The 27,594-nt window shown below is 43.0% G+C and overlaps 1 protein-coding gene across 1 annotated transcript in view; it reads left to right on the top strand.

The window, feature by feature from the left end:
• Positions 1–27,594, top strand: part of usp40 (ubiquitin specific peptidase 40) — a 173,041-nt gene that overhangs the window by 135,074 nt on the left and 10,373 nt on the right. The window contains exons 24-28 of the mRNA XM_055638361.1: positions 3,535–3,609; positions 5,004–5,130; positions 7,252–7,346; positions 15,003–15,121; positions 24,628–24,693. Coding sequence (XP_055494336.1) covers positions 3,535–3,609; positions 5,004–5,130; positions 7,252–7,346; positions 15,003–15,121; positions 24,628–24,693 — 482 coding nt within the window. The remainder of the gene's footprint in view (positions 1–3,534; positions 3,610–5,003; positions 5,131–7,251; positions 7,347–15,002; positions 15,122–24,627; positions 24,694–27,594) is intronic.

Genomic DNA, 27,594 nt, shown 5'->3' on the forward strand with positions numbered 1-27,594 from the left:
TCCAATTATGGATACAATTTGCTCATTTCCTGTTGGTCCCAGGCACTTTTACATGCTTGATTTTGCAATTGCTGCTTTTAAAGAGACCGTGTAATGAGTCGAGTCGCACACACGTCAAGATACATCACCGGTTCCTCGCTCCCCTCCATTGAGTCTGTCCAAAGCAAGCGTTGTCCGCGAAGGGCGGTCATCATCGCCAAGGACTGCTCTCACCACAACCATGGACTGTTTACCCTCCTACCATCCGGGAGGCACTACAGGTCTCTCTGTTGCTAGACCTGCAAGTCCAGGAACAGCTTCTTCCCTGCGGCTGTCACACTGCTCAACAATATACCTCGGTGACTGCCAATCACACCCCCCCCCCCCCATGGACACTCCTCCCACAGGAAAAACTCTATGACTGTATGCATGTAAATAGATTTATTTATCAAAATCATATAATATGTCGCTCTTCCAGGGAGATGCTAACTGCATTTCGTTGTCTCTGTACTGTACACTGACAATGACAATTAAAGTTAAATCTGAATCTGGGATACATTTTTTTTTTTTTAAATAATCACAGACTTCCCAAAAAAAAATCTTTGAATTTAGTGCAGGCGAAAACCACTGCAAGCAATTATTTTTCAATCTGGGCGTAACGTTGTTCAGTATCAGTTAGTGTGCGAGGCATATGAACAGGCTTGCAGTCGGCATCAGCAGTGGGCTGCAGGCAAGCAGTACCAAGTCCGTACTGGGACACATCACATGTGAGCATTACACGTAACTCCAAAGCGAAATAGGCGAGGGTAGGTGTGCTGGCCAGCTGCAACTTAAGGATATTAAAAGCTCTTTGGTGCTGAGGATACCAGGACCATGCAGTGTCTTTGTGTGTCAGTTCCCACAGGGGGGCAGATATATCACTGAGGTTGGGAATAAATTTCCCCAGGTACTTGACCATTCCAAGGAACCTTTGTAGAGTCACAATGTCAGTAGGAGCCAGCATTTCGTTGATAGCAGCAGTCTTCGATGGGTCTGGTCTGAGACCATCACTTGTGAAAACATGTCCGACGTAGGTAACTTCCTGGACCCGAAACTTGCACTTCAGGGGATTGAGTTTGAGCTGAATGTTTTTGGCACAGTCCAGCACTTTCTTCAGATTAGCGTCATGCTCAGCCAAATCGCCCCCGTAGACGAGAATGTCATCAACAATAATGGCGCATAGACACCCCGCAAACAGTTGTTCCATCGTGCGCTGGAAAACATCGCTGGCAGAGTTGATGCCAAAGAGTAGTCTGAGGAATTTGTAACGGCCGAAAGGGGTGCCGAACGTAGTAAGCTTGGACGAGTCTGGGTCCAGCGGAATCTGGCAAACCGAACCTTTGGCATCCAGAACAGAGGACACTGATGTGTTGCCTATTTGAGCAGCAACTTCCTCTACCGTTTGCATAGGGTAGTGCGGGCGTTTGATAGCTGTGCTGAGATTCCTGGGGTTTATGCAGATACAGATTTCTGCCTTGTTCTTCTTCATTGCAACCACCATGGTGGAAACCCAGTCATATAGGTTAGTAACTTCAGCAATGACACCCAGGGGGACCATCCGCTTGAGCTCATTGTGTACTCTGTCATGCATGGCATGCGGAACACGATGTGGTGCTCGAACCACAGGAGTGACTTTGGGATCAACGGCGATGTTGTACTTGAGGGGCAGCTTACCAAGCTCATCGTTAAATAGTTCTCTATATTGAGAGAGTATTTGGTGAGTGGAGCCCTCAGCGAGAAAGAGTTGATTGACAGCACAGCCAAAGTAGACTAGGCCCAGATCGTGGCATGCATTGATACCAAGCAGAGTTTCAGAATCCCCCTTGGTGATATAAAACTTTTGGGTATGAGACTGCAAGTCTATGATGCAGTTTAAATCAGTTTGTCCAAGCGGGTGTAGAACATCACCCCCATAGGCCCGAAGCATAGCCGAGGCCTTTTCAACATGTTCAGCATCAGGTGTTTTTTTAACACTCAGATAACAAGATGACATTGCATTTCGCGCCGTATTAATCTTTGCGATCACAGACTTGTTATTCACAAACATGGTGACCTCAGGATCAAGTTGCTCGTTGGAGGAAGGGAGGAGAGAGTGGATGGCTGAACTGTTATCTTCACTTTCAGAGAGCTGAGCGGAGGATTGCACCTCAAGCTCTCTGCTTTCGTTATCAGCAAACTCATGTTGTAACAGGTGCAAACTCGGCCTTGAGACGGATTGAGTCGTACGGGAATGGCAACATTTTGCAAAATGGTTGAATTTCTTGCAGTAATTGCAAATTTTACCATAAGCAATACAGAACTCCCGACCAGGAGCATGAGAATAGTTACAATTAGGACATCAAGCAGCAGACCTTCTCTGCTGCCAGGCTGGGGAAGGCTGCGGATGCCTGTTACGATAGAAGGTGTTTGTAAGGTTGACATTGTACTGGGAGCACTGGCTAGAGATCACAGACTTAGTGTGAGAAGCCGTTATCTCAGCAATCCGACAGCCGTGTTCGACTCGTTTAAGAGTCAGTTTTGTGTTACGAAGTAATTTATCTCTCACCTTGTCACTGAGCATACCCCCAACGAGTTTGGGCGGATCTGTTCATCGCATAAATCTCGAAAATGACAGAGCGCAGCCATATGTTTCAAGTCGCCAATAAAACACTGGCTCGCCGACGTTGCTTACGAGCAAAAAACTTGTTACGTTCGATAATAAAGTTCAAGGGGAGGTCACACAACTGTCTAAACTTTGCAAGTAGGACAGCAGGCTCATCAATCGTTTCTGCAGGCACTTGGATCTGACCGTTTGTGTCTAAAGTAGCAGGCTCAAAAGTAAAACAGTCCGCACGTTTCATTGCCTCAGGACCAGCCAGGTTTAGTAACACATAAGCACGTACATCTGGAGGATCATTGCTATGAATGATGCGAATGTAGTGAATGTAGTCGCACTCGAAAAGGCGCCAGCATTCAGCAATGTCAGAGTCAAAGATCAGAGGACTAGGACGGCGAGACAAGTTTGCCATGATAGAGATAACAGGCACATAAAACAAGCATAAAAAACAAAACCCGATAAACGTGAATGGAGTAGGTAAGACTCACTTCTTGACAGCATTTAATGAGTCGAGTCGTACACACGTCAAGATACAACACATATTTATTAAAGTCCACTTACAGCATTGGTCTGCAGGACATTACAGTAACTAGCAGCGACTCTGAATTACGTAAGCAAGATCTTGGTAATATAAATCACATATAAGGCGGAGCAACTACTAATAAGCACTATAATTGGTTAGTAGGAAATAACCAATCTACAGATCGTATGCAAAAATGACAGATCGTGAGTAAGATCTGAAGTAGTATGTGTTTTTTCTGGGCCTGTTACACACAGGAATGCCTTCTCAGATGAATACTGGATGGCAACTGAGATCTGTTAGGTTCTGAAACAAGAATCCGTGCTTTCAAGAGGAGCAAAAATTGTAGAAAATTGACCAAAAAAAATAAGTTTTGTGCAGTAACTTTCTTCGTTTGTAGGAAGCTACATTGGCAGACATGAAGATAACCAATGGAGAGACACTTATTATCATGGAAGGGCGACTTCCACCAAAGGTAAATCTCTTGCCTAAATTTGTGAAAAACACATCACAAATTTTTCTATTTCAGCTTTTATAATAAAAAACTGAGACAACACATATATTTTATTTTTGTTTGCATATAATAAGCAAAATAGCCTAAATATTTAAATGGTTTTAAATCAGTGCATTCCTACTAATTGCACAAATGCTTTTCACTTTCTATGTTATTGATTTGTATGTTTTGATTTACAATCTTTGCAGTGGAGTGGTAATACATCTCACTCAGCAGGAGGCTCCAACAATAGTAATCCACCTTCTGCATAAATGCAGAACTTTATGCACTCTGCTCATTTGTTGCTTTGCATCAGGTTACACAAAGCAAAAGGATTTAACCTGTCTCTGCTATAAATCTATGCTATTCTCCTGCACGCTCTCCATAGCGCCATCCTTTGAAAGTTTCTAATCAATTTGGTTTCACTACTTCTTCAGACAATCCATTTCATATCATACTTACTTACATTAAAAATGCCCCACCTCTTTGGTTCCTTTGCAAATTATCCTAAATCTTTAGTGTTGCTGAAACAATATTGTTGTGTACTCCAGCAAAAACAAAGTGCTGGAGGAATTCGGCAGGTTAGACCGTATCTGTGGAGGGAAATAGGCAGATGACTCTTTGGTGTAGGAAGCAACTGCAGGTGCTTGGTTAAACCAAAGATAGACACAAATGTTGGAGTAACTCAGTGGGACAGGCAGCATCTCTGGAGAGAAGGAATGGCTAGCTAGAAAAGACACACAAAATGCTGGAGTTACTCAGCGGGTTACTAGCTAGCTAGTCTGAAGAAGGGTTTGGACCCAAAATGTCTCACATTCTTTCTCTCCAGAGATGCTGCCTGTCCTGCTAAGTTACACAAGCATTTTGTGTCTATCTTGGATGACTCTTTGGGTCAGGACCCTTCTCCAGACTGAAGTTGCAGCTGTCTGACTTGTTGAGTTGCTCCAGCACATTGTTTATTGATCAAGATTCTAGCATTTGCAGTCTCTTTTATCTCCTTGTGTATGCTATCCAGATTTTTTATATATATTGTAAGTATTTAAATGAGAAATTGAAATAATAGGTTATAGTCTGAGTGCTAGAAACTAGGATCAAATACCTAATGGCTGTCATGGATGATAGGTCAAAGATCCTGTTTCCATGCCGTACATCTCTAACTGAATATTTATTAGATATCTATTTGGTCCTCTCTTCTTCAATCGCAGTCATATCTCAAATTCAAAATAGGGCAATACCATCAGTGAAACAAGTGATTTTATTTTTCATGGTGGCCTCTTTATGTTTAATGATATGGGTCTATTTTAACTAAATATATTACTAAATACAACTAAAAGTTCTTAACTGTGTTTTTCACTTTTTATTACTATATCTCTCAGGGATTCCTGACGTTACCCATCTGGTTCTACCAGCCTGCACTGAACTCGGTAAACACAGAGTACTTTCAAGCGAATAAAAGCATTGATGAAGGACTTTGTTCTTTAAGTATCTTGCCCACTACAAGAGGTAGGTCAATTAAGCTGAGGAGACTGAGTTTAGTGATGGATTCGAGTTAGAATGTCCTGTGGTTAGGTGCTACCTTGATATGACTAATTTCTGGACTCCTTCAGAATAATTCTTGGCATACCAATATAATAAGCACAATCGGAGTTAGATCGTTCCATTGAGTTGTTATAAAACAAAATTGCGTTTTCTCCCTATCCTGTAACTTCTGTATTGTAGGAAATACTCGGTTTGAAAATGAAAAACCAAATACTAGAAGCTATAGGTTTGTGGTGAGATGGGCAAAGTTTAAAGGCGATGTGCGTGGCAAGTTTTTATTTTTCCCCCACACAGAGGGTGAAGAGTGCCTGGAGCGCGTTGCCAGGGACAGTGGTGGCTAAGTTGTGTACAATAGTGCCATTTAAGAGACTTTCGGATAGCCAGGAGGATATGCAGGGAATGGAGGGATATGGATTTTTTGCAGGCAGATAAGAGTTGATCATGGCATAATGTTTGGACCAGATATTGTGGGCCTAAGAACCCATACTGTACCCTTCTAGGTTCTGCATTTCCAATATTTTAACATCCCTAAGTTAAGAGAAAAATACTGTACACTGTCTTCCAGATGTTTGTTCTCCAACACTCCATATAACTGGAGCATAACCTCATTTTTATGTTTAAGTGGAAAGACCTGCAGATGCTGCTGGAAAAATCAAAAGTAGACAAAAAAGCTGGAGAAACTCAGTGGATGACGCAGCATCTACGGAGCGAAGGAATAGGCAACGTTTCGGGTCGAGACCTTGCTTCACACCCTTCTTAATTTTTATAGTTGGTTCCCTTGGCAATAAACCATAACAGCCCATTAGCTTTCCTAATTTCTTGCTTTTTGATGATTCGTTATTATGATCAGTTGTATCACAAATTGCATCCATGGAAGATAGTTACATCACAATTCCAGTCTTCGCAGTTACCATGGGATCAGAAGACTGGCAAACAAATATTGCGATGGGTTAAAACAGATTTTACTGATCAAGTTACAATTTAGGCTCACTCAGCAAGTATATTTATTTTCCATTTGTATTCAACACCCTAGAAACAAATATGTTCAGTGTCAGCACTCTACATGTCGTTTTAAAGACAATAGAAGCTTGGTGGTGATGCTTTGTCAGCTAAATAATTTGCATTCATTCGGACTACCGAGTTGCAAGTGGCATTAACACTCATTCTTGCCCAAACAGCATGATTTATGTATTGTAAAATCAGTTTAAACTACTCTATGACGTGTGGACCTAAATTCAGCAGCTCTTTCCAATTATTTATAACTTGTAAAGGATTTGGTATGTTTTCTTTATCCTAATTAAATAAGAATTTATAGAGTTTTTAATTTTTTTAATAATGTCAGGCATTCAATATATATTTCTGTTGATCTGTGAATTACCCGCTGTGGCATTGGGAAGATGCTGGGATTGGCTGTGATGACACCAACAATCGCAGTAGGGTGAACTCACGTGATAGGAAAGTCCAGGACTACATGGGACATTGTACTTCATCGTGAGGGCACAGATGCCATGGCTCTGGCAATCTCTGGTGGTCTCTGGCTTATCCTGGCAGCTCAGTCTTTGCCTGTGTGTGTGGGTGTAGTCCCATCATTATTCGTGGGCAGGAAAAGGCACTGGCACCTCAGCATCTGTCTAGGGTTTTTTCCTGGTTTCCCAGTCTTGACCACAAGTGCTGGTGGTCTCAGGTTTGTCCCAGTCTTCCTCTAATCTACAACAGGAACCCAACTAGCAGGGAAAAGGCCCCACTTTCCTTCTCCTCCTCTGGCTGGAATGCCTGGGGTTTATAAGGAGTAGGCAGACGAGGTTCAGCTGGGCCAATCTGATGTCAGGTAATTGCACCCTTCAGTTACCAATGATTCTGAGGATTGGCTTCTCCTGGCCTGTCAGTCAGTGATAGGGATCAGAGCGGCATCGGAGGGAGGGGGTGTTGTCACACTGTGCTTTGAGTTTTATACAGACTACTTAAGCACCATAGAAAGAAGAATCATATTCTTATTTCTATGGTGCTTATATTTTTGATACTTTTCATTACAACAGAAGCTGGTACAGTGAACAATTTTTGTTGATAAATCATCTTCGTTTGCAGATTTTATGCCACAGCAGTATACGGACACTGAGTTGGATTTCTTGGGCAATATTGAGATATCTGGTGATGCGAATCTTGAGGATTTAAAAGTTCAGGTAAACTATTTCATCACAGTTGACTTACAGTAATGTAATACATTAAAATAACATCGGAAGTGCTGCATTTACTTTATTGTTTAAAATACTTTTCATTGTTTAAAATACTTTTGTGTTTGTGTGCCCCAATTGAATGACTTTCCTTTTGATATTTGTCTGTAGCATTCATAGATGAGGTTTGATTACATGTTACTTGTTGTACTATGTAATCATGCATGACAATCAGCACAGATGAGGACTGCACTGTGAGAACTGCTAGGCTGCAGGATGAATCTTCCCCCTCCAGCACTTTCACTCAACAAGATGGTCTTATCAGCAAACATGTTATAAGCCACGTTTCTCAGAAAGGAATATGCATCCAGATTCTTGGCATTAATTGTCCAATACCTTCAGCATCAACATATTTACCTCTTAACAATTTGCTGCAGAATTTCTACTTGGTTTACTGCTGACATTTCTTTCTTGTCAACGTTCTTGCTATTGTTGATTTCTGTCAAGAAGTTACTCGATGATGTGATTGCTATGATTGATTTCATGGCCTTCCTTACTAGCCAGTTCATAAACTTCAAACAGAATCTTACAAAATGATACTGGTGTTTACTTCAATAAATTCTCTAGATTACTTTTAAATTCCAAACCCAGTTCAATTAAATTAGAAGGTTCAATCATATCAAAACTCTGAGTGAAGTCTTGAGTTATTTTCAAATATAGATTTTCTCAGCAAGCACTAGCTTATTAATGTATTTTTTATTTTCCGGTGCATGTTTGACCAGCAGTATTTTCTATTCAGGTGGTCGAATTTAGAACCATTTAGCAGATGTTCTATTATGATAGCGCAGATGCTACTTTAAAAAAAAAAAAATCACTCTTGGATAATGACATTGTTGACAATGCCAGCATTCAATGCTTGCCCTAACTTGCCTATGCAATGGTGGTGTTATGAAACCTTTGTGAACTGCTTCTGTCCATGTGGTCAAGAAGTTTGCACAATGCCACTAGGGAGGAAGTTCCAGGAATTTCTCGACAACAAATAAGGAATACCAGAAAAAGACCAAAGATAGAATATTGCATGATTTTTGAGGGGACTGTGGTCCTCAACACCAAAGGCTGGAATACATTGTGCTCGTGCACCACTTCGCATATTGAAGAAAAGTAATGATAGTCACCATGTGTATCCTAAATTATGTTGTTTTGCATTGTTAATCAGCTCTGTCCTGTAAAGAAGCATATCACTAATTTGGCTGCCTATATTAAACTTTTACTCTGCCATAGTACCGTAGTGATTTAACTCCGTATATGATGCACAACAGCAACATGTCAAGGCCTCTATTATAACGTCTCCTAAACTATTAATCTCATACAACATAGAAAGACAAATTGTCCGAAATACATGATGAGGCAATCACCTGCAAACCTCTGTGTAAGTGATGGACTATATTAAGTTTGGAATAAATGCTTTCTCGGCTGTGAAGGTAGAAATCTGTGGCAAGATTGATGCCCTTATAGAGGAGGTGAATTCCGACCTGAAAGGGGAAATCCTCAGGCTTGAAACTGACATCAGCTGTAAGTTGGAACCTATTCTTGTTAGTTCACGAAAACAAAGCGAGGCTATTCGGGAATTGGAAATTGCTGCGGCTCTAAATGCCGAGACAACACGCAGGCTGACGGCTGAGGTGGAACTTATCTCCGGGTTACTAACTAAAGCAACAGAAAAATGTCTAGATTTGGAAGGGTGCTCTAAACGTCAGAACCTAAGGATTGTTGGAGTGAAAGAAGGCAAAGAACATGGTCAAAATCTTTGAGATTTTACGACTCAACTACTTCAAGATGTTTTTGGATGAAAAATCTGGACTTAATCAGGCTCACAGAGCTCTGAGAACCCGGTCAGATGGCACAACCCCATCAAGACATCTGATCGTGAGGGTGCACCGCTGCCATGTTCTAGAGGATATTCTGCAGAACGTTGGCAGCAACAGAAACTTAACTTTTCAAGGTGAAAACATACGGATGTTCAGAGACTTTCCTGCCGAAGTCGTGAAGAAAAGAGCACTCTTCTCCAAGTCGAGAGCTATCCCGAGGGAGATACCAGATCTCCGATTTGGCCTTCTATATCCTGCCAAATTGCGAATTACTTATAAAGGGGTTGAATCCTTCTTTACTGATCCTGATAAAGCATTCAAGTTCAGGAGGGGGAGGGGGAGTGGGGTTGGAGGGTCGGGGGGGGGGAGGGGGGTGGAGGGGGGGAGGAGGGGAGGGGAGGAGGGGATAGGGGTAGAGGGGGGGTTGGAGGAGGGGGGAAGGAGGGTGGAGGAGGGGAGGGGGGTGGGGGAGGAGAGAGAGAGAAAGGGAGGGAGGGGGAGATGGAGGGGGGGGGGAGTGGTGGGGAGGGAGGAAGGAGGAGGAGATGGAGGGGGAGAGGAGATGGGGAGAGGGGTGAGGAGAGAGGGGGGGAGAGAGGGTGAGAGAGGGTGAGAGGGTGTGAGGCAAGAGGGGGGAGGAGAAAGGGTGGAGATGGGGGAGATTGGGGAGGGGAGGAGAGGGGGGAGGGGAGGAGAGGGGGGGAGAGGGGGGGAGAGGGAGGAGCGGGGGAAGGGAGAGAGGGGGGAGAGGGGTAGGGGGGAAGGGGAAAGAGGGGGGGGGTGGGAGAAGTGGGGGAGGGGTGGAGAGAGAGGATGGGGAGGGAGTGGAGGGAGAGTGGTGAGGAGAGAGGGGTGATGAGACGCTTCCTTGACTATGGTTTAATAACTGCAAAAAAACTTAAACTTAAATTCTGGAAAAAGATAACAGTCCCAACAGTGAAGATGTGGATTACAGAAATGACCGAGACACTACATCTAGAATAAAATAAGGCTTGTCTTGACTGACAAACCAGATCAATTTTCAAAAATATGGTCTCCTTTTATTGAATTTCTTCAACAACATAATGGTTGAACACAAACTCAAAAGCGATGCTAGGGTCGGGTGAGCGGGCGTATGGAAGGGCAGTGGGATATATCTCCGCTTCTTTCACATCTTCGTTAGTTCTGGGGTTTTTCTTTTTTCTTTTTCGTGTTTTTCTTGAAATTTTTTCTTTTCTTTTTCCTTGTTTCTTTCCCTTTTTTCCTTTTTCTTTTTTTCCCGATCTAGTTATTAATTCATAAAATGTTAAAACTGAAGCAGTACGAAAATTGTATAACTGTTATGTCGATCATTTTCTTTTTGTACAATTGCTTCTAATTTAAAAAGTAATAATAAAATAAAATAAATTTAAAAAAAAATAAAAAATTCCAGAACTTTTAATGCAATAGTACTGTAGTTTGAGTCACAAGCTCACCATCGTCCTTCCAAAAAAATTTGGGTTGGGCAATAAATGTTGGTTTTCCCCCTATGCCGAGACTGAATATTATTTAAAAATCACAATCATAGTTGAAGAAGTGAACCAGAAACATTGTGTGCATTACTTGCTTTGCTATTGCTATCTTGATAATTATGGGGTTTTTTTTAAATGAATTGTGATGTTAGGGAATCCTGGTAAACTGGTGTAAATGGGAATTGGGGGGAGCGATATTCTCCACTGGCTGGAGCTATACCTTGACAAAGGAATATGGTTGTATGAAGATTAGTCATGCCAGCCCTAGGACACTGTGCATGAGTTCCTCAGGACAGGTTTGTAGGGCTTGCCATTTTCAACTGGTTGGTCAACTTAGAAAATTGAGATGTACAGATTATTTTTTTTGGCTGCGAGTCTTCGGCGAGGAAGCTGAGGGAAGACCCCACACCAAACGCTGGAGAGGGAGAGACGAAAGAAGGAAATGTCAAGCAAGTTGATTGCGTGTGATGCTTGCAGGATGTGGAAGGTCAAGGTGCCTCTGGCTGCTACAAATGTGAGAAGTGCATCTAGGTACAGCTCCTGAAGGACCGTGTTGGGGAACTGGAGAAGCAAGTGGATGACCTCGGGTTCGTCCGAGAAACTATGAGTCGTTCCTTGACAAGTCCTACAATAAGATTGTTACACCTAAGGTTCTGGAAGAGAGAAGGTGGGTGACAGTGAGAAAGGGAAAGAAACATGGAATGCAAAGGTCCCGGGTGTTGTACCTCTTGAGAACAGGTTCACCCACTTAGAAGCTGTCGGGACAGAAGACGTTACACACTGAGTGGCGGACTGGCTTGCGAAGCAAAAAGTGCTGTTGAGCCAAATCCAAAGAGGCCAACGTCAGACAACGCCATGGTAGTTGGAGACTCCATTGTGAGAGGTACAGACAGGGGTTTCTGCGGCAACAGAAGGTATTCGAGGATGGTGTGCTGCCTCCCTGGTGCCAGGATCCAGGATGTCACGGACAGAGTGCAGAAAATCCTCAAGGGCGAAGGTGAGCAGCCGGAAGTGGTAGTGCATGTTGGCACAAACGATGTCGGAAAGAAGGGGATGAATATTCTGCAGTGTGACTTTAGAGAGCTCGGAAAAATGCTGAAAAGCAGGACCTCCAAGTGGTTATCTTCGGTTTTCTTCCAGTTCCTCATGCTGGCGAGAGTAGGAACAGGGAGATGCAGGACCTGCATGTGTGGCTGAGGAACTGGTGCAGGGGACAGGGATTTAGATTCTTAGACCACTGGGATCTGTTTTGGAGTAAGGGGGAACTGTACAAAATGTACGGATTGCACCTTGACGGGGGACCAGCATTCTGGCATGCCACTGCCACACGGGGGGGGGGGGGGGATCAAATGGGATAGTCAAGGACGGAGTTAAAGGAAAAGAGTAAAGGGATAGTTAATGACCCCAGAATTAACGGGAAAGAAAGCTCGCAAAGGGATAGGAGAGTATGGCCAAGTGTAACAGCGATCGATGTGAAAGGTGAAAGGAGATGTCTAAGGAATTAAAAGTATTGTATATGAATGTGCGAAGTATAAGAAGTAAAGTAGACGTGGCTGCAGGAGGATCGGGCCTAGGAACTTAATATTCAAAGTTATACATCCTATAGAAAGGACAGGCAGGTGGGCAGAGGAGGGGGGGTAGCTCAGCTGGTGAGGGATGGAATTCAGTCCCTTGCGAAGGAAGACATAGGGACTGACGAGAGAGTCACTGTGGGTTGAGTTGAGGAATTGTAAAGGCAAGAAGACACTAATTGTTATCTACAAACCTCCAAATAGTAACATCGATGTAGGGTTAAGTTGCAGCAGGAGTTAAAACTGGCATGTAACAAAGGTAATGCCACTGTGGTGATGGGGGATTTCAATATGCATGTAGACTGGGAAAATCAGGTTTGTTGAGGACCCCAAGAAAGAGTTTTGCAGAGTGCCTCCGAGATGGATTCTTAGAGCAGCTTGTAATGGAGCCGATCAGAGAAAAGGCAATTCTGGATTTAGTGTTGTCTAATAAACCAGATTTGATAAGAGAATTCGAGGTAAAGGAACCGCTGGGAGGTAGTGATCATAATATGATTAGTTTTAATCTGCAATTTGAGAAGGAGAAGGTGAAATCGGAAATGTCAGTGATGCATTTGAACAAAGGGGACTATGAAGGCATGAGAGAGGAGCTGGCCAAGGTAGAATAGAAAGGGATCCTAGCAGGAATGATGGTGGAACAGCAATGGCAGGAATTTCTGGGCATAATCTGGAAGATGCAGGATCATTTCATTCCAAAAAGGAAGAAAGATTCTAAGGGGAGTAGGAGGCCACCATGGCTGACAAGAGAAGTTAGGGATAGAATAAAACTAAAAGAAAAGATGTGTAACACAGCAAAGAGTAGCCGGAAGCCAGAGGTTTGGGAAACTTTCATATGACCACAGAAGGAAACAAACGGGCACAACGGGCTGAAAAGATGACGTACAAGGGGAAGCTGGCCAGGAATATAAAGGACAGTAAAAGCTTCTTTAGATATGTAAAGGGAAAAACAGTAGCAAAATCAAATGTAGGTCCCCTGAAGCCAGACAGGGGTGAAATTATTATGGGTAACAAGGAAGTGGCAGAAGTGTTGAACAGGTACTTCGGATCTGTCTTCACTAAGGAAGACACAAACAATCTCCCAGATGTACTGGAGGACAGAGAATCTAAGGGGGATCTTCAGTAATAAAAAAGTTATGGCCATTTTCATAATGGACAATTAACATCTTGTTCCCTATTGCTTTTCCATTGACTTAACACAAAAGCTGTGATCGAGGCTAGTCAAACGCTCATAACTTTCTTAAAAATCAAGAGAACTGAATGAAATGTTCAGTTATTATAGATTGAAGATTTCTGAAACAAATATAAAACATCTTACTTGGATGACCTGAAATTAAAGCATATAATTAATTAATTACCTAATTGTAGTTAATTACAAAATTGACCATTGTGACGGAAATAGTATTAAACACCCAGACTGCCTTGAAAATTCAAAAATGTGATATTCTCAAGATCAGAACTTTAATATTATTGTATTATATGCTGTAAGTCCGTAACAGATAGGTAAATAAATTACACTTTCTAGCAATACACCTAGTCTTTATGGAGAAGATCAGTTGCTAGCTGGTATTTTGGCATATCATACTCCTCAGATTGTAACCAATAAGCAACTCTGTACGCCTTGCTTTTCCTGAACTTTTCAATGTTGGCATTGTATACTACAAGGTTTTGCTCTTCAAACCACACATGGCATGCTTTTCTGCCCACTACTTTCCGTTTAAGAATGTCCTGTAGATTCCATTTCTTAAGAAAAGGACATATTTTTTAAATAGCCTGTATCCAAATAACAAACTAATCCCATTCACACAAGAATTCACAATGTAACATGATTTTTAAATCTCACTGTCGTGAATTTATATGCCAGATGGAAGGAATTTAATGTTTAATTCCCATAAATTAATCTAGAAACATCCACAATATAATTAAAACTATTTTTTATTTTTGCACAATACATGGGACTAAAACTGATATTTAGTATAAAAATATTGACTATGGATAGACAATAGCACAAAATATAGATGAATTAGATGCTCTTTTGACATGATTGTGCAAAAAAAGGAGCATTTAAATCATCTTGTGTGGGTTTTTCTGGAACGTGGTCGATTGGAATGTTGCATTTGCGGTGAATTTGAACTCCATATCGGCAGGAAAAACACTGTCTGTTTGTATGGGGCCCAAATCACATTTTCGCAACATAAAATTAGATTAAAGCCATCCTAAGAAGCAAGATTACATGTAAAATAGACGACTTACCCTTTGTTTTGTCCCATTCATGCGACCGTCACGTTGTAGGCATTGAGGGCGTTATAAGTCGCCTTTTATTTTAATCTAATTATTAAATTGTCTCGAGATTTAAAAAAAAAAAAAAATCGGGAACAGAAGTCGGATCGATTATTCTTCAGCAGCAAGCAGCCCAAGGAAATCCGCCTCGGACAGGCGGTACAAAACTGGATTTTAATCCCGCCCCCCCCTCCCCTCAAAGGCGCCAAAGTCGCGCTCACGGCCAGTGGCAGAACTGCAGCGCCGCTGAAGGTAAGTTTTGTAACATCGCTAAAATATGTTTGAGTAGTACTCAATCAATACTTAACCAAAAAAGTAGGCAGCATGCAAACCTGCACATGTGAATGAATGAGTAAATAAATCTTTACAGCATATCATGTTTATAGATAAAGTTGTATGTACATAACATTATGTATCTTTCTAAGCACATTTTTTAACTATGCTGATTTCTTTTTGCAGGTTTTGACTTTGCCTTTGCTGCAAGGTTTCTCCGTTCCTTCAGTGCAGTTTCTCAGGGTTTGGCTGCTCGAGAACAAAAGTCCTGTTAAGATCCTGCGCAATCAGCAGCAGCAGCTTGGGTAATTCTACACTTGAATTGTTTAGGCATGCAGGGCTGTGGACTTAAGTGCCGGGTAATGGAGTTAACACAGAAGAGAGCCGATTGGGGATGATTCCACGATCCCTTAAACAAACACCAACCATGGAGCTTGCATTGACCATTGTTCAAAACATGCAAACTCTTGGGCTTGCATTTTGTGCTTCCTGCCGGCTCTACATTTACCCATCACTTGGATGTAAGGGGAGGCTGCTTAGTGGTAAACTGCATCCACGCAATAATATGTAGGCTGACTGCTGTTTAAAATGAAAGCAAAATACTGTACATGCTGTAAATCTTGAATAAAATTAAAAATACTAGAAATACTTTGGCAGCTCAGATGGAGGGAAAAAGTAACCTTTCATAAAAACTGGGAAAAATTCAGAGGGAAACAGCTTCAAGCTGCAGCAAAGGTTGGGAAGAGAAGAGAGAATTAGAGGAAAGAAGGCTTATGCCAGCTGGAAAGCAGGCAGGATGATATGACAAAGAGGTAGTATCAGAAGATGAGAGAACATGAAGTTTTGGCAAGTACTTGAACTTGGTGGAAATTTTCCAAATTAATGGAAAAGATACTTAGAGATAATATATATAAGCATCTAGATAAACAGGGTCTGATTAGGAACAGTCAACATGGATTTGTGCCTGGAAGGTCATGTTTGACTAATCTTGAATTTTTTGAAGAGGTTACTAGGGAAATTGATGAGGGTAAAGCAGTGGATGTTGTCTATATGGACTTTAGTAAGGCCTTTGACAAGGTTCCTCATGGAAGGTTGGTTAAGAAGGTTCAACTGTTGGGTATAAATGCAGGAATAGCAAGATGGATTCAACAGTGGCTGAATGGGAGAAGCCAGAGGGTAATGGTGGATGGCTGTTTATCGGGTTGGAGGCAGGTGACTAGTGGGGTGCCTCGGGGATCTGTGTTGGGTCCTTTGTTGTTTGTCATGTACATCAATGATCGGGATGAAGGTGTGGTAAATTGGATTAGTAAGTATGCAGATGATGCCAAGATAGTGGATAATGAAGAGGATTTCCAAAGTCTACAGAGTGATTTAGGCCATTTGGAAAAATGGGCTGAAAGATGGCAGATGGAGTTTAATGCTGATAAATGTGAGGTGCTACACCTTGGCAGAACAAATCAAAATAGGACGTACATGGTAAATGGTAGGGAATTGAAGAATACAGTTGAACAGAGGGATCTGGGTATAACCGTGCATAGTTCCTTGAAGGTGGAATCTCATATAGATAGGGTGGTAAAGAAAGCTTTTGGTATGCTAGCCTTTATAAATCAGAGCATTGAGTATAGAAGCTGGGATGTAATGTTAAAATTGTACAAGGCATTGGTGAGACCAAATCTGGAGTATGGTGTACAATTTTGGTCGCCCAATTATAGGAAGGATGTCAACAAAATAGAGAGAGTACAGAGGAGATTTACTAGAATGTTGCCTGGGTTTCAACAACTAAGTTACAGAGATAGGTTGAATAAGTTAGGTCTTTATTCTCTGGAGCGCAGAAGGTTAAGGGGGGACCTGATAGAAGTCTTTAAAATGATGAGAGGGATAGACAGAGTTGATGTGGACAAGCTTTTCCCTTTGAGAATAGGGAAGATTCAAACAAGAGGACATGACTTCAGAATTAAGGGACAGAAGTTTAGGGGTAATATGAGGGGGAACTTCTTTACTCAGAGAGTGGTAGCGGTGTGGAATGAGCTTCCAGTGGAAGTGGTGGAGGCAGGTTCATTGGTATAATTTAAAAATAAATTGGATAGGCATATGGATGAGAAGGGAATGGAGGGTTATGGTATGAGTGCAGGCAGGTGGGACTAAGGGGAAAAACATTTGTTCGGCACAGACTTGTAGGGCCGAGATGGCCTGTTTCCATGCTGCAATTGTTATATGGTTATATGGTTGGTGGTGAATCCAAAAAAAAGTTAGCTGACTGGCAGTCCAGAGGAAAGGTCTCGACTTGAAATGTTGTTAACCCCAGCTACAGTCTGACCTGCAGTTCCTCCAGCAGTTTTTTTTGTTTGCGGTTCCAGCATCTGCAAACTTGTGTCTTGACTTCAAGATCCGGCCTTATTTAGAAAAATGTAGTCTTATTACAGCTTATCAAACATAGTTTCTGTAGATTCAGTCCAAAATCTGTCTGGCCAAAAAACAGAATTGCCCTGGAGCTGAGGCTAGCTGGTAGTTCTTTGACTTTACTGTTTCATTTACAGTGGTGCAACGGTCAAATTGTACACTCCACATCAGTCTGCTATGAAGGTTCTAAATTACTTTGAATGGGAGTAAAAGTTATAGGAAATTAAGAGGATGTACAGGAAGGAACTGCAGATGCTGGTTTACACTGAAGATAAATACAAAATGCTGGAGTAACAGCGGGTCAGGCAGCATCTTCGGAAAAATTGAATAGATGACATTTCAGGTTGAAACCCTTCTTCATGTCTGAAGAATAGTCTCTCTCAAATTATGAGGACTTCAAATAGTTTGAAACTTTTCCCCATAGCAGAGGTATCTAAAATAAGGACAGTTACACTCACAAAAATTGAGAAATGTCCAGATAAGCACTTGCAACACATACCTGTACGAAGCGACAGACCAAGTGTTTATAAATGGGATTTAAACAGATAGGTGCTTGATGTTCAGCACAGACAAGATGGGCCAAAGGGCCTGTTTCTGATTTTATTACTCTAAGGATATTAGGTAAACACATAAAATGCATTTTTGTTTCAAATTTTAATTTTGCATTGTCTCTAGAGTGTGCTTATGATTTTATACGTTAGACCTGTGGTTTCAGGATTACTTAACTCCATCACTGGAGGTCATTTCAATTCCTTGAACACTGCCAGAACCGTTTTGTGTTACTGCTTAAAAGATGTTTATGCTTTTGCTTCAGTCCTCTGATTGCAACGCTCTACTCCCAAATCCTGTACTTATATGGTATATAAATTAATAAGCTGTGACCAAAAGGGTTAATGAAAGCAGAGCTGCACACATTGTAAATATGGATTTCAGCAAGGTATTTGACAAGGATCCGCATGTTCGGCTGCTCTGGAAGGTTAGATAGCATGGGATCCAAGGAGAAATAGCTAAATGGATAGAAAATTGGCTTCATGAAAGGGTGATGGTAGAAGGCTGTTTTTCGGACTGGAGACCTGTGACTGTTGTGCCTTGGGGTTCAGTGCTGGGTCCATTGCTGTTTGTCATCTATGTCAATGATTTGAATAAGAATGTACATAGCATGATTAACAAGTTTTCAGATGACACTAAAGTGGGTGGTAATGTAGATAGTGAAGATGGTTGTCAAAAATTGCAGCAATGTCTTGATCGGTTGGCAGGTGGGCTGAAGAATGGTTGATGGATTTTAACACAGAAATGTGAGGTGTTGTATTTTGTTAAGTCTAACATGGGCAAGTGAATGGTGAGGCTCTGGGGGGTGTTGTAGAGCAGAGGGATCTAGGTGTGCAGGTACATAGTCCCTTGGAAGAGGTGTCACGACATCACCTCCTTCCAGGATTGGCAGATTCTTGGCATGTAAGTTGTAGACCTTTGACTGTTTTCCTTGCAAATCCTTCATCTTTTTCTTCTCTTCTGTGAGTATCTCAGCAACACATGGTTTGAGGAGGATTGATGTAGTTAAAAGTGTCGTTCTTGTTCTCCTTCCATGTAGTCTTTGTGCAGGACTACTGGTCACTCCTTGCACAGGGGGTGTTGTGCAATTCCAGTATTGCCAAGTAGACACCTGTCTTGGAGTGAGTGGTTTTCTTCAGTACTCATTATGTTGCCTTGACTGCTGATTCCACCTTGCTGTTAGCTTGACTATGTCTTGGAGAAATTGTGTAGTGGTCAAATTCCCATTTCCTGGCAAATTTGGCGAACTCCTCTGATGAGAACTGTGTCCTGCTGTCGCTTACCACAGTGCTGGGAATTCCGTATCTTGCGAAGTGGTTCTTGAGTTTCACAATGATTGTTTTGCTGGTTAGGTCTTACAGTCTGTATTTGCCAGAAATTAGGTAGTCAACTGTGATTAAATAATGCTTTCCCTCAAGTTCGAACAGATCGGTTCCCAATTTCTCCCATGGACGATCTGGGAGGTCATTGGGCATCAGAGTTTCGTTCTGATTCTGTTGTTAGTACGTCCTGCAGGCTTCACAGTTTGAAATGAACTGCTTCACATCGGGTGAGGCAGCATCTATGGAGCAAAGGAAATAGGCGACGTTTCGGGTCGAGACCCTTATTCTGAAGAAGGGTCTCGACCCGAAACATCGCCTATTTCCTTCGCTCCATGGATGCTGCCCCACCCGCTGAGTTTCTCCAGCATTTTTGTCTCCCTTCGATTTTCCAGCATCTGCAGTTCCTTCTTAAACAATGCTTCACATCAAGGTTCATTCCGGGCCAGAAAATGCATTATCTAGCACGTCTGAGGGTTTCTTCTACTCCTAGGTGAGAGGTGTGGAGTGTCTACTTCATATCTTTGTGTAGAATGATAGGGTTTACAACTCTCTCTCCTCTGAATACTAGGCCGTCTTGCACACTCAACTCGACGTTGAAGTACGGTTGTGCTGCCTCTGGGACATCTGCTTTGGGATCTAGCCATCCATTTTGGATTACTTTCTTAACGGTCTGTAGTGTTTCGTCTTCCCTGGTATGGGCTTCAATACGTTTGACCTTGTCGTCTCCTATGCTCAAGGACTCAACTATGTTGACATCAATGAATCTGGTCGATTCTGTGGTGTCCGGGAGATATGTTCAGGAGAGCATATCTGCTAGACGCATGTCTTTTCCCTTTACCCATTTGATCTCAATGTCATAGTGTAGCATCCTCATCATCATGCCCTGAAGACGTCTTGGTGCTCTATGCAGAGGCTTTTTGACGATGACTTCCAATGGCTTGTGGTCACTCTCAACGATCACTTTCTGTCCGTAGGTGTACTGAAAGCGCTTGAGGGCAAACCCTATTCCTAGTGCCTCCTTCTCAATCTGAGCATATCTCTGCTCGGTTGGCGTCAATGCACGACTCACATATGTCAGTGGTTGTCCTTTCTGCATAAGTGTTGCACCTAGATCTGCCTTGCTTGCATCACATTGTATGGTCAGCTGTTCATCTGGTTGGTAGTACGCCAGGATATGTGCCGTTGCCAACAGCTCCTTGATCTTTGACATTGCCATGTCATGTTCTGATGACCATTCCCACTTGTCAAACTCTTCAAATGCTCGAATGTGTCTGACAACAGTGGCAGGAATCTTGCCAAGTAGTTTACACTGCCTTGTAATCTTTGGATTTCTGTTGGATTGGTTGGGTTGGGCATCTCTAGAATAGCTTAGATCTTCAGATCTTCTTTCAGGCCACGATCTGTAACTACATGTCCTAGAAATATGATACAAGTAGTTTTCACGACCAACTTCTTCCGGTTCAGCTTGATGCCTTTGGCTCTGCATCGATGACGAAGATCTTGCAGTCTTGCATTGTGGTTCCTTTCTACATATTCTCTGGTGTCTCCTCCGTATAGGATGATGTCTGCAACACATTCTACTCCCTCTAATCCTTCCAGAGCTTGTTGTAGCTTCTCTGGAAGATCTCTGCACTTACTTTCAGTCCAAATGGCAACCTCTTCCAGCATTATTTCCCAAAAGGGGTGTTCATGGTTGTTAGGAAACTGCTCTCCTCATCTAGTTTGCAGTGGAGGTATCCTAACTTCAGATCGAATTTGGAGGCAATCTTCACCTTAGACTGCTCAGGGAGTAGGTCTCTATGACTGGTAGTCTGTGGATCTCCCCTTTCAGGACTTTGTTGAGGGGTCTAGGATCTATGCAGAACCTCAACTCTGTGCTGTCCTTTTTCTCCGTAATGACCAGCCTGTACACCACTCAGTTGGTTCTTCGACTCGAGTCAAGATGTCCTGCTCAACCAGCTTCATGAGACCATTCTTTACCTTCCCTTTCATGGCTACAGGTACTGGCTTTGCAGAACACTGTGATGGGTTCACACCCTCCGTCTGTGTTACCAACTTGACCTTGCCTGGTACTCTCCCCGGTCTTTCGAAGTCAAAGACATAATTGTAACTTGAGTAATGAGTCGGCCTCGCTAACAGCATTCAGGCTCTTGAAATTCTCGTGGTGAACCGTGATGAGTTTCATCTGTTGTGCAGCTTTGCCGCTCAGGAGCGGTGTGAGCCAACCTTCCTCAACCACTATGAAGTGAACATGGCACTTCTTGCTGTTCATCTTGTTCCGGCGAATTACTTTCGTCCTACCTTCACCAGCAGGTTGGATCTGTTGTCCATCTCTAAGACGATTTTCTCTCGTCTAATGTCGTCTTTGTTGGGTACAAGATCCTTGGAAATCACATTAACACTGGCACCAGAGTCAATCTGAAACTTGATGTTCAAGAAGGAACTGCAGATGCTGGAAAATCGAAGGTAGACAAAAATGCTGGAGAAACTTCATGACTTCTGTATCAAACCAACTCAGTGAATAGGCCTGAAGAAGAATTGTTTCCGGCTGCATTGACCTCAATGCAACTCACAGACTCTGCATCGGAAATGGATGGTGTGTCAGATGTCTCTACGACTTTGTGCAGACCCCGTTTCTGCGTGCTCTCCTTCCTCTGCTTGCAGCAGCAGGCGAAGTGGTTTTGTCGTCCACATCTGTTGTGGACTTTCCCATATGCTGGGCATTCCTCCTTCCTTTGCTTGTGCGTCCTCACACAAAACTTGCACTTGACTAGTCCCTGATTCTTCCTCTTAGAAGGAAAATCAACCATCTTTTCCCTCGGTTTGAATCGTTCTACCTTGTGTATTGTCGGCTCTTCGCTGATGACCTGCATTCTTGTCGCTGTTACCTCCGAGGTTCTTCATATGTCTCTTGCAGTGTCAGATTCCTCTTCTGAAGGAGTGTCTTCCTAGTTGACTGGTCTGCAATACCAATGATGATGCAATCTCGAATGAGGCTTTCTTTCAGGCAATCGCAAAAGTTGCATGTCTTATTCCTTGAGCTCTGCAACATACGATTCAATGCTTTCCCCTAGTTTCTGGTCTCGTTCTTTGAAAATGAATCTTTCATATGTTTAATTTGTCTCTCCTATGATGATGGTAGGCATCTTGTCGATGATGACTTTCGCATCCGTCTCATCTGCTACTGTTTCAAACGTTAGGGAATTAAGATTTGCAGTCCTTCCGGTCCAACAGTATGCAGAAATACTGCTTTTTGATACTGTTTCTTCTTATCCAGATTGAATTGAATTGAATTGAATTCCTTTATTGTCATTCAGACCTTACGGTCTGAATGAAATTTCGTGCCTGCAGTCATACATACAATCATACAATAATAAACAAAACTAAACACAAATTAACATCCTCCAAGCACCTCCTCACTGTGGTGGAGGCAAAAATCTTAGGGCTGCAGTCTCTTCCCTCCTCTTCTCCCTCTGCGCTGAGGCGATTCCCCACCGGGCGATGGCACAAACAGTCCTGCGGCTCACCGAACCCCGCAAACGGGCCGGCTCAAACACCGTGGCCCGGGGTGGTCGAAGCTGCCGCCCTCCAGTCCAGCGGACGCAGCCACTGGCCCGCGGCTGAACCCCGGACTCAGGTCATAGCTGCCAGAACGCCGTCCCAGCATCCGGAGCACCGTTCCAGCCCCGAGCCGGATCGCCCTCACGTAAGTGCCGTTATTCCCTCGAGCTGGGCCGCTCCGACGGGAGCGCCATTCCACCCTCGGGATGGGCCGCTCCAACGGGAGCGCCACAGCCCCTCACGGGAGAGTCTCAGCCCCTCGCCAGGCCGCCCTCACAGGAGCGTCACAGACCCTCACGGGAGCGCCGTTCCAGCCCCGAGCTGGGCCGCCCTCACGGGAGTGAGCCCAGGGTGAGTCCTGACTGGCTCTGCCTCCGGAGTCTCGAGGTCGCCAGCTCCGCCATTAGGCATCAGCGCAGACGGAGGCAGAGAAGGGGGATACGACATAAAAGTCGCATTCCCCCGAAGGGAGAGACAGCAAGCCCTGTTTCAATCCCCCACCCCCCCCCAGTGATCTGTTATCACTGCATAATTTTCGTAGATTTGTTTAAACATTTTCCACTCTTCCACCCAGTTCTCTTTGAGCTTTAGATTGGGTGGTGGAGCCACGTGGAAAGATAGACTGGCCTGTGCCATTTTGAAATATCAGCGTATCCCCTCGCTCTTAATAGCTTACGTATCTTTTAGCTATAAGCACAACTGCGTGATTTGCGTAATATTATCTAATATCTTCTACTACGATCAAAGATATTTTGAAAAAACTCACATTTTTTTCCTGTTTCCATGCAACGTGTGCTATCTTTAAGCAGTCTCCCACAGCACGTTGTTTCAACCCTCGATCTTCACAACACGGATTTACGCACTCTGTCTTATCCTTGTGTGGGCACTGACCTGCATACTGTTCCTCTAGTCCGGTTGCAGAGTTTTGAAACACTGATTCCTGAAAGCTTTTCAAAGCATTTTTGCTAATCATCATAGTATCCATTTGATCCACAAATCTTCATTTTCACCGCTGCCACCATGTTTTAATATGTGTCCTGTTTAGGTAAAACTGGCACATATTTGACAGAGAAAGATGGCTCCACACATACTCGTGTAGGGATCAAAAGAAGGATGATTTATTTCCAAGTTAAAAGTCACTGACTGATTTACTTAATTATATGCGCGAGTCTGAGCATGTGCGAGAATGAATACAGCTCATATGCATAAATTACATGGATATTGTCACACTGGGAGGAAAGGTTTTTCCTCATCTCAATCCTAAATGACCTACCCTTTATTCTTAAACTGTGATCCCTGATTCTGGACTTCCCCCAACATGGGGAACATTTTTCTTGCATCTAGCCTGTCCCATAAGAATTTTATGTTTCTATAAGATCCCCTCTCATTTTAATAAACTCCAGTGAATACAAGCCCAGTCGACCCATTCTTTCAACATATGTCAGTCCCGCCATCCTGGAATATCTTATAGAGGTGTACAAAATCATGAGAGGAATAGATCAGGTAAATGCGCAGTCTGTTGACCAGAGTAGGGGAAACGAGAACCAGAGGAGATGGTTTTTAGGTGAGGGGGGAAAGATTTAATAGGAACCCGAGGGTAACTTTTTTACTCAGAGTTGCTACTATATGGAACGAGCTGGAAGTGTTATTTGAGGCGGGTACAGCTACTTTGTTTAAGAAACATTTTGGCAGGTACATGGATAGGATAGGTTAAGAGGAATATGGGCGGGCAGGTGGGATTAGATGTTGGTCGGCGTGGGCGACTTGGGGTAAAAAGCCTGTTTCCACACTGTATGGCTCTGACTAATATGGCATTATTTTTATTTTAAATCATAGAATATTGAGCATTGTAATACTGGAATTGACCCAGCAGCCACGATGTCTGCATTGACCATGATGCTAATTTAAAAGGCAGATTGAGAAGAGAATGCAGCTTTCATTTTAGGCATGTTTTTCTTTTTCTCTCTCCCTCTGTACAGCAAATTCAAGTTTGGGAGTTCTGTGGGGATTGGGATTCAGCTGCTTCAGGCGGAAGAACATTTAGGGTAAGTACGATTGCATTTGTTGCACCGTCCTTCAGTGAATGCCATTGATGCTGTGTTGGATAGATGTATTACCCCCTATATTAGATTATTTGAGATTGTAGCTACATAATAAGCTTTCACTCTCTGAAGAGTCAGTTTCCATATGTAGGAAACAAAATGAACTCCCACTATTTACTGTTTACTGTTTCTTTTGAGTGAGGTTAATGTATTGTTATCCGTTATGTGAGGCATTTCATGAAATGCCGTTGGTAATATAATAAATTACCAGTTTTAAAATAGCAACGATATGTTTGTAACTTTAAAATGTATCATTTCCCATTCTGCAAAATTCATATATTGTGAGTAATGAGAATTGAGATTTTAATTGCCTGGGCTTGTTCTGCCAAAAGGTTGTTGCATGTGTGAGACAGATTGTAGACAATAGGTGCAGGAGCAGGCCATTCGGCCCTTCGAGCCAGCACCGCCATTCAATGTGATCATGACTGATCATCCCCAATCAGTACCCAGTTCCTGCCTTCTCCCCATATCCCCGCTATTTTTAAGAGCCCTATCTAGCTCTCTCTTGAAAGCATCCAGAGAACCTGCCTCCACTGCCCTCTGAGGCAGAGAATTCCACACTCGCTATTCTCTGTGAGAAAACGTTTCCTCGTCTCCGTTCTAAATGGCTTAATTCTAAATATTCTTAAACAGTGGCCTCTGGTTCTGGATTCCCCCAACATCGGGAACATGTTTCCTGCCTCTAGTGTGTCCAAACCCTTAACAATCTTATATGTTTCAGTTTGGAATATTGTAGTTTGGAAAGAGATGCATATAGTATAACTAGATTAAGTGGGACCCGTTGGGTCCCATGTTCACACGGGAGGGCTGGTCCCCCAATGCAATATTCCACCTCTCCACCAATTACAATATTGGTGACCTGTGGGGGGGGGGGGGGCTTTTTGGAGCGCTAGTGTGGGTGTTGTGGGCTGAAGGGACTGGTTTCCAGAGGGCTAGTATGGACATTATGGGCCAAATGGATTCTTAGGGTGGCAGCTCAGTCACTCAAGCCTGATGTGCTGGCAGCTCACTCACGGCTAGTGGGCTAGCAGTTAACTCACGGCTATTCCTTGAAATTCCATTTCACGAAGGGTGCAAGGCCACCAAGTTCAGATGCAGTTTCCTACCATTTCAAGCAGGCTGCAAGGTCACCAAATTCAGGTGCAGCTTCATACCACTTCAAAGGTAGACAAAATTGCTGGAGAAACTCAGCGGGTGCGGCAGCATCTAGGGAGCGAAGGAAATAGGCAACGTTTCGGGCCGAGACCCTTCTTCGGACTGGAAGAAGGGTTTCGGCCCGAAACATTGCCTATTTCCTTCGCTCGATAGATGCTGCTGCACCCGCTGATTTTCTCCAGCAATTTTGTCTCCCTTCGATTCTCCAGCATCTGCAGTTCCTTCTTGAACATCCTACCACTTCATGCATGCAAGGCCACCGAATTTAAGTGCAGTTTCCTACCACTTCAAGCAGGGTGCAAGGCCACCAAACTCAAGTGCAGTTTCATGCAATTTCAAGCAGGGTGCAAGGCCACCAAATTCAAATGCAGTTTCATACCATTTCATGCAGGGTGCAAGGCAACCACATTCAATTGCAGTTTCATACCATTTCAAGCAGGGTGAAACCACCATAAAACAACCACATAAACATCACACTCACAATTCAGTAGACATTCAGTGTGTTCAGTTGATTCACAGCTCAGACAGAGTCGTGACCTCTCCCTCCCCCATCTTGCAGAGACTGAGCCACACCCACACTTCAGGGTTTTATAATCCCTTCCCCTCCCACTGGAAGGGCGTGGCCTTCATGGCGTGATTGACAGGAGACAGATTCTCAACATTTTTTAAACACAAATAACGCTTTTATTTTTCATTGATGGGAAGAATCCTCTGCACCTGATGAGCGGAGGGGGACTGAGTAAGATGGCAAAAAATCACAGCCGTAAGTGGTAGCGTTTTATCTAAAATCAATATACAGTGCAAACAGGAAGTTGTCAAGTTTAGACTTTTAATCGTGCTTTAGTTCAAACCAACCACCATCAACCATTTGCTGTGCCTTAGTTCAAGCCAACCACCACCAACCATTTGCTGTGCTTTAGTTCAAACCGACCACCACCAACCATTTGCTGTGCTTTAGTTCAAACCAACCACATTTTCATTTTCAAACCACATTAAGGGCACTCAAGGTCAGTAAAATCACACTCACAGATTTGTAGACATGTGTTCAGTGTTATTCACAGCTCAGACTGAAAGACGTGACCCTCTCGCTTCCCCCAACTTGCAGAGACTGACTGAGGCTCTCAACACTCCCGGGTGTTATAGTCCCTCCGGTAGGGGCGTGGCCTTCAGGAGAGAGAATCCCAACATTTTTTAAACACTAATAACTTTTATTTATCATCGAAGGGACTCTGAGTAAGATGGCCAAAAATCACAGCCGTAAGTGACAGCGTTTTTTCTAAAATCTATATACAGAAGAGCAGGAAATGGTCAAGATCAGACTTTTAGCAATGTAGACTACATATATAGTTTAACGAGTTCCAAAAAATGTAGAGGTGTATCCATACCAGTTGAGATAAAGCCCAGAATTCATAGCTATACTCCTGGGGAGTGGTACATATCTACTGTATATTTTACCAATGTTTTCTCCCAGAAAAGCATGTATGGTCCTGGAGATGTGAATCAAGTTCTTTTAGAACTCTTCACTGAATTGTGATTGAATTGAATTGAATCCTTTATTTATCATTCAGACCTTTCGGTCTGAACGAAATGTTGTTGCCTGCAGCCATACATGTAATAATAAACAACACACAATAAACACAAATTAACATCCACCACAGTGAGTTCACCAAGCACCTCCTCACTGTGATG

This window comes from Leucoraja erinacea, chromosome 7, assembly GCF_028641065.1.
Source record: "Leucoraja erinacea ecotype New England chromosome 7, Leri_hhj_1, whole genome shotgun sequence".
Taxonomy (NCBI): domain Eukaryota; kingdom Metazoa; phylum Chordata; class Chondrichthyes; order Rajiformes; family Rajidae; genus Leucoraja; species Leucoraja erinaceus.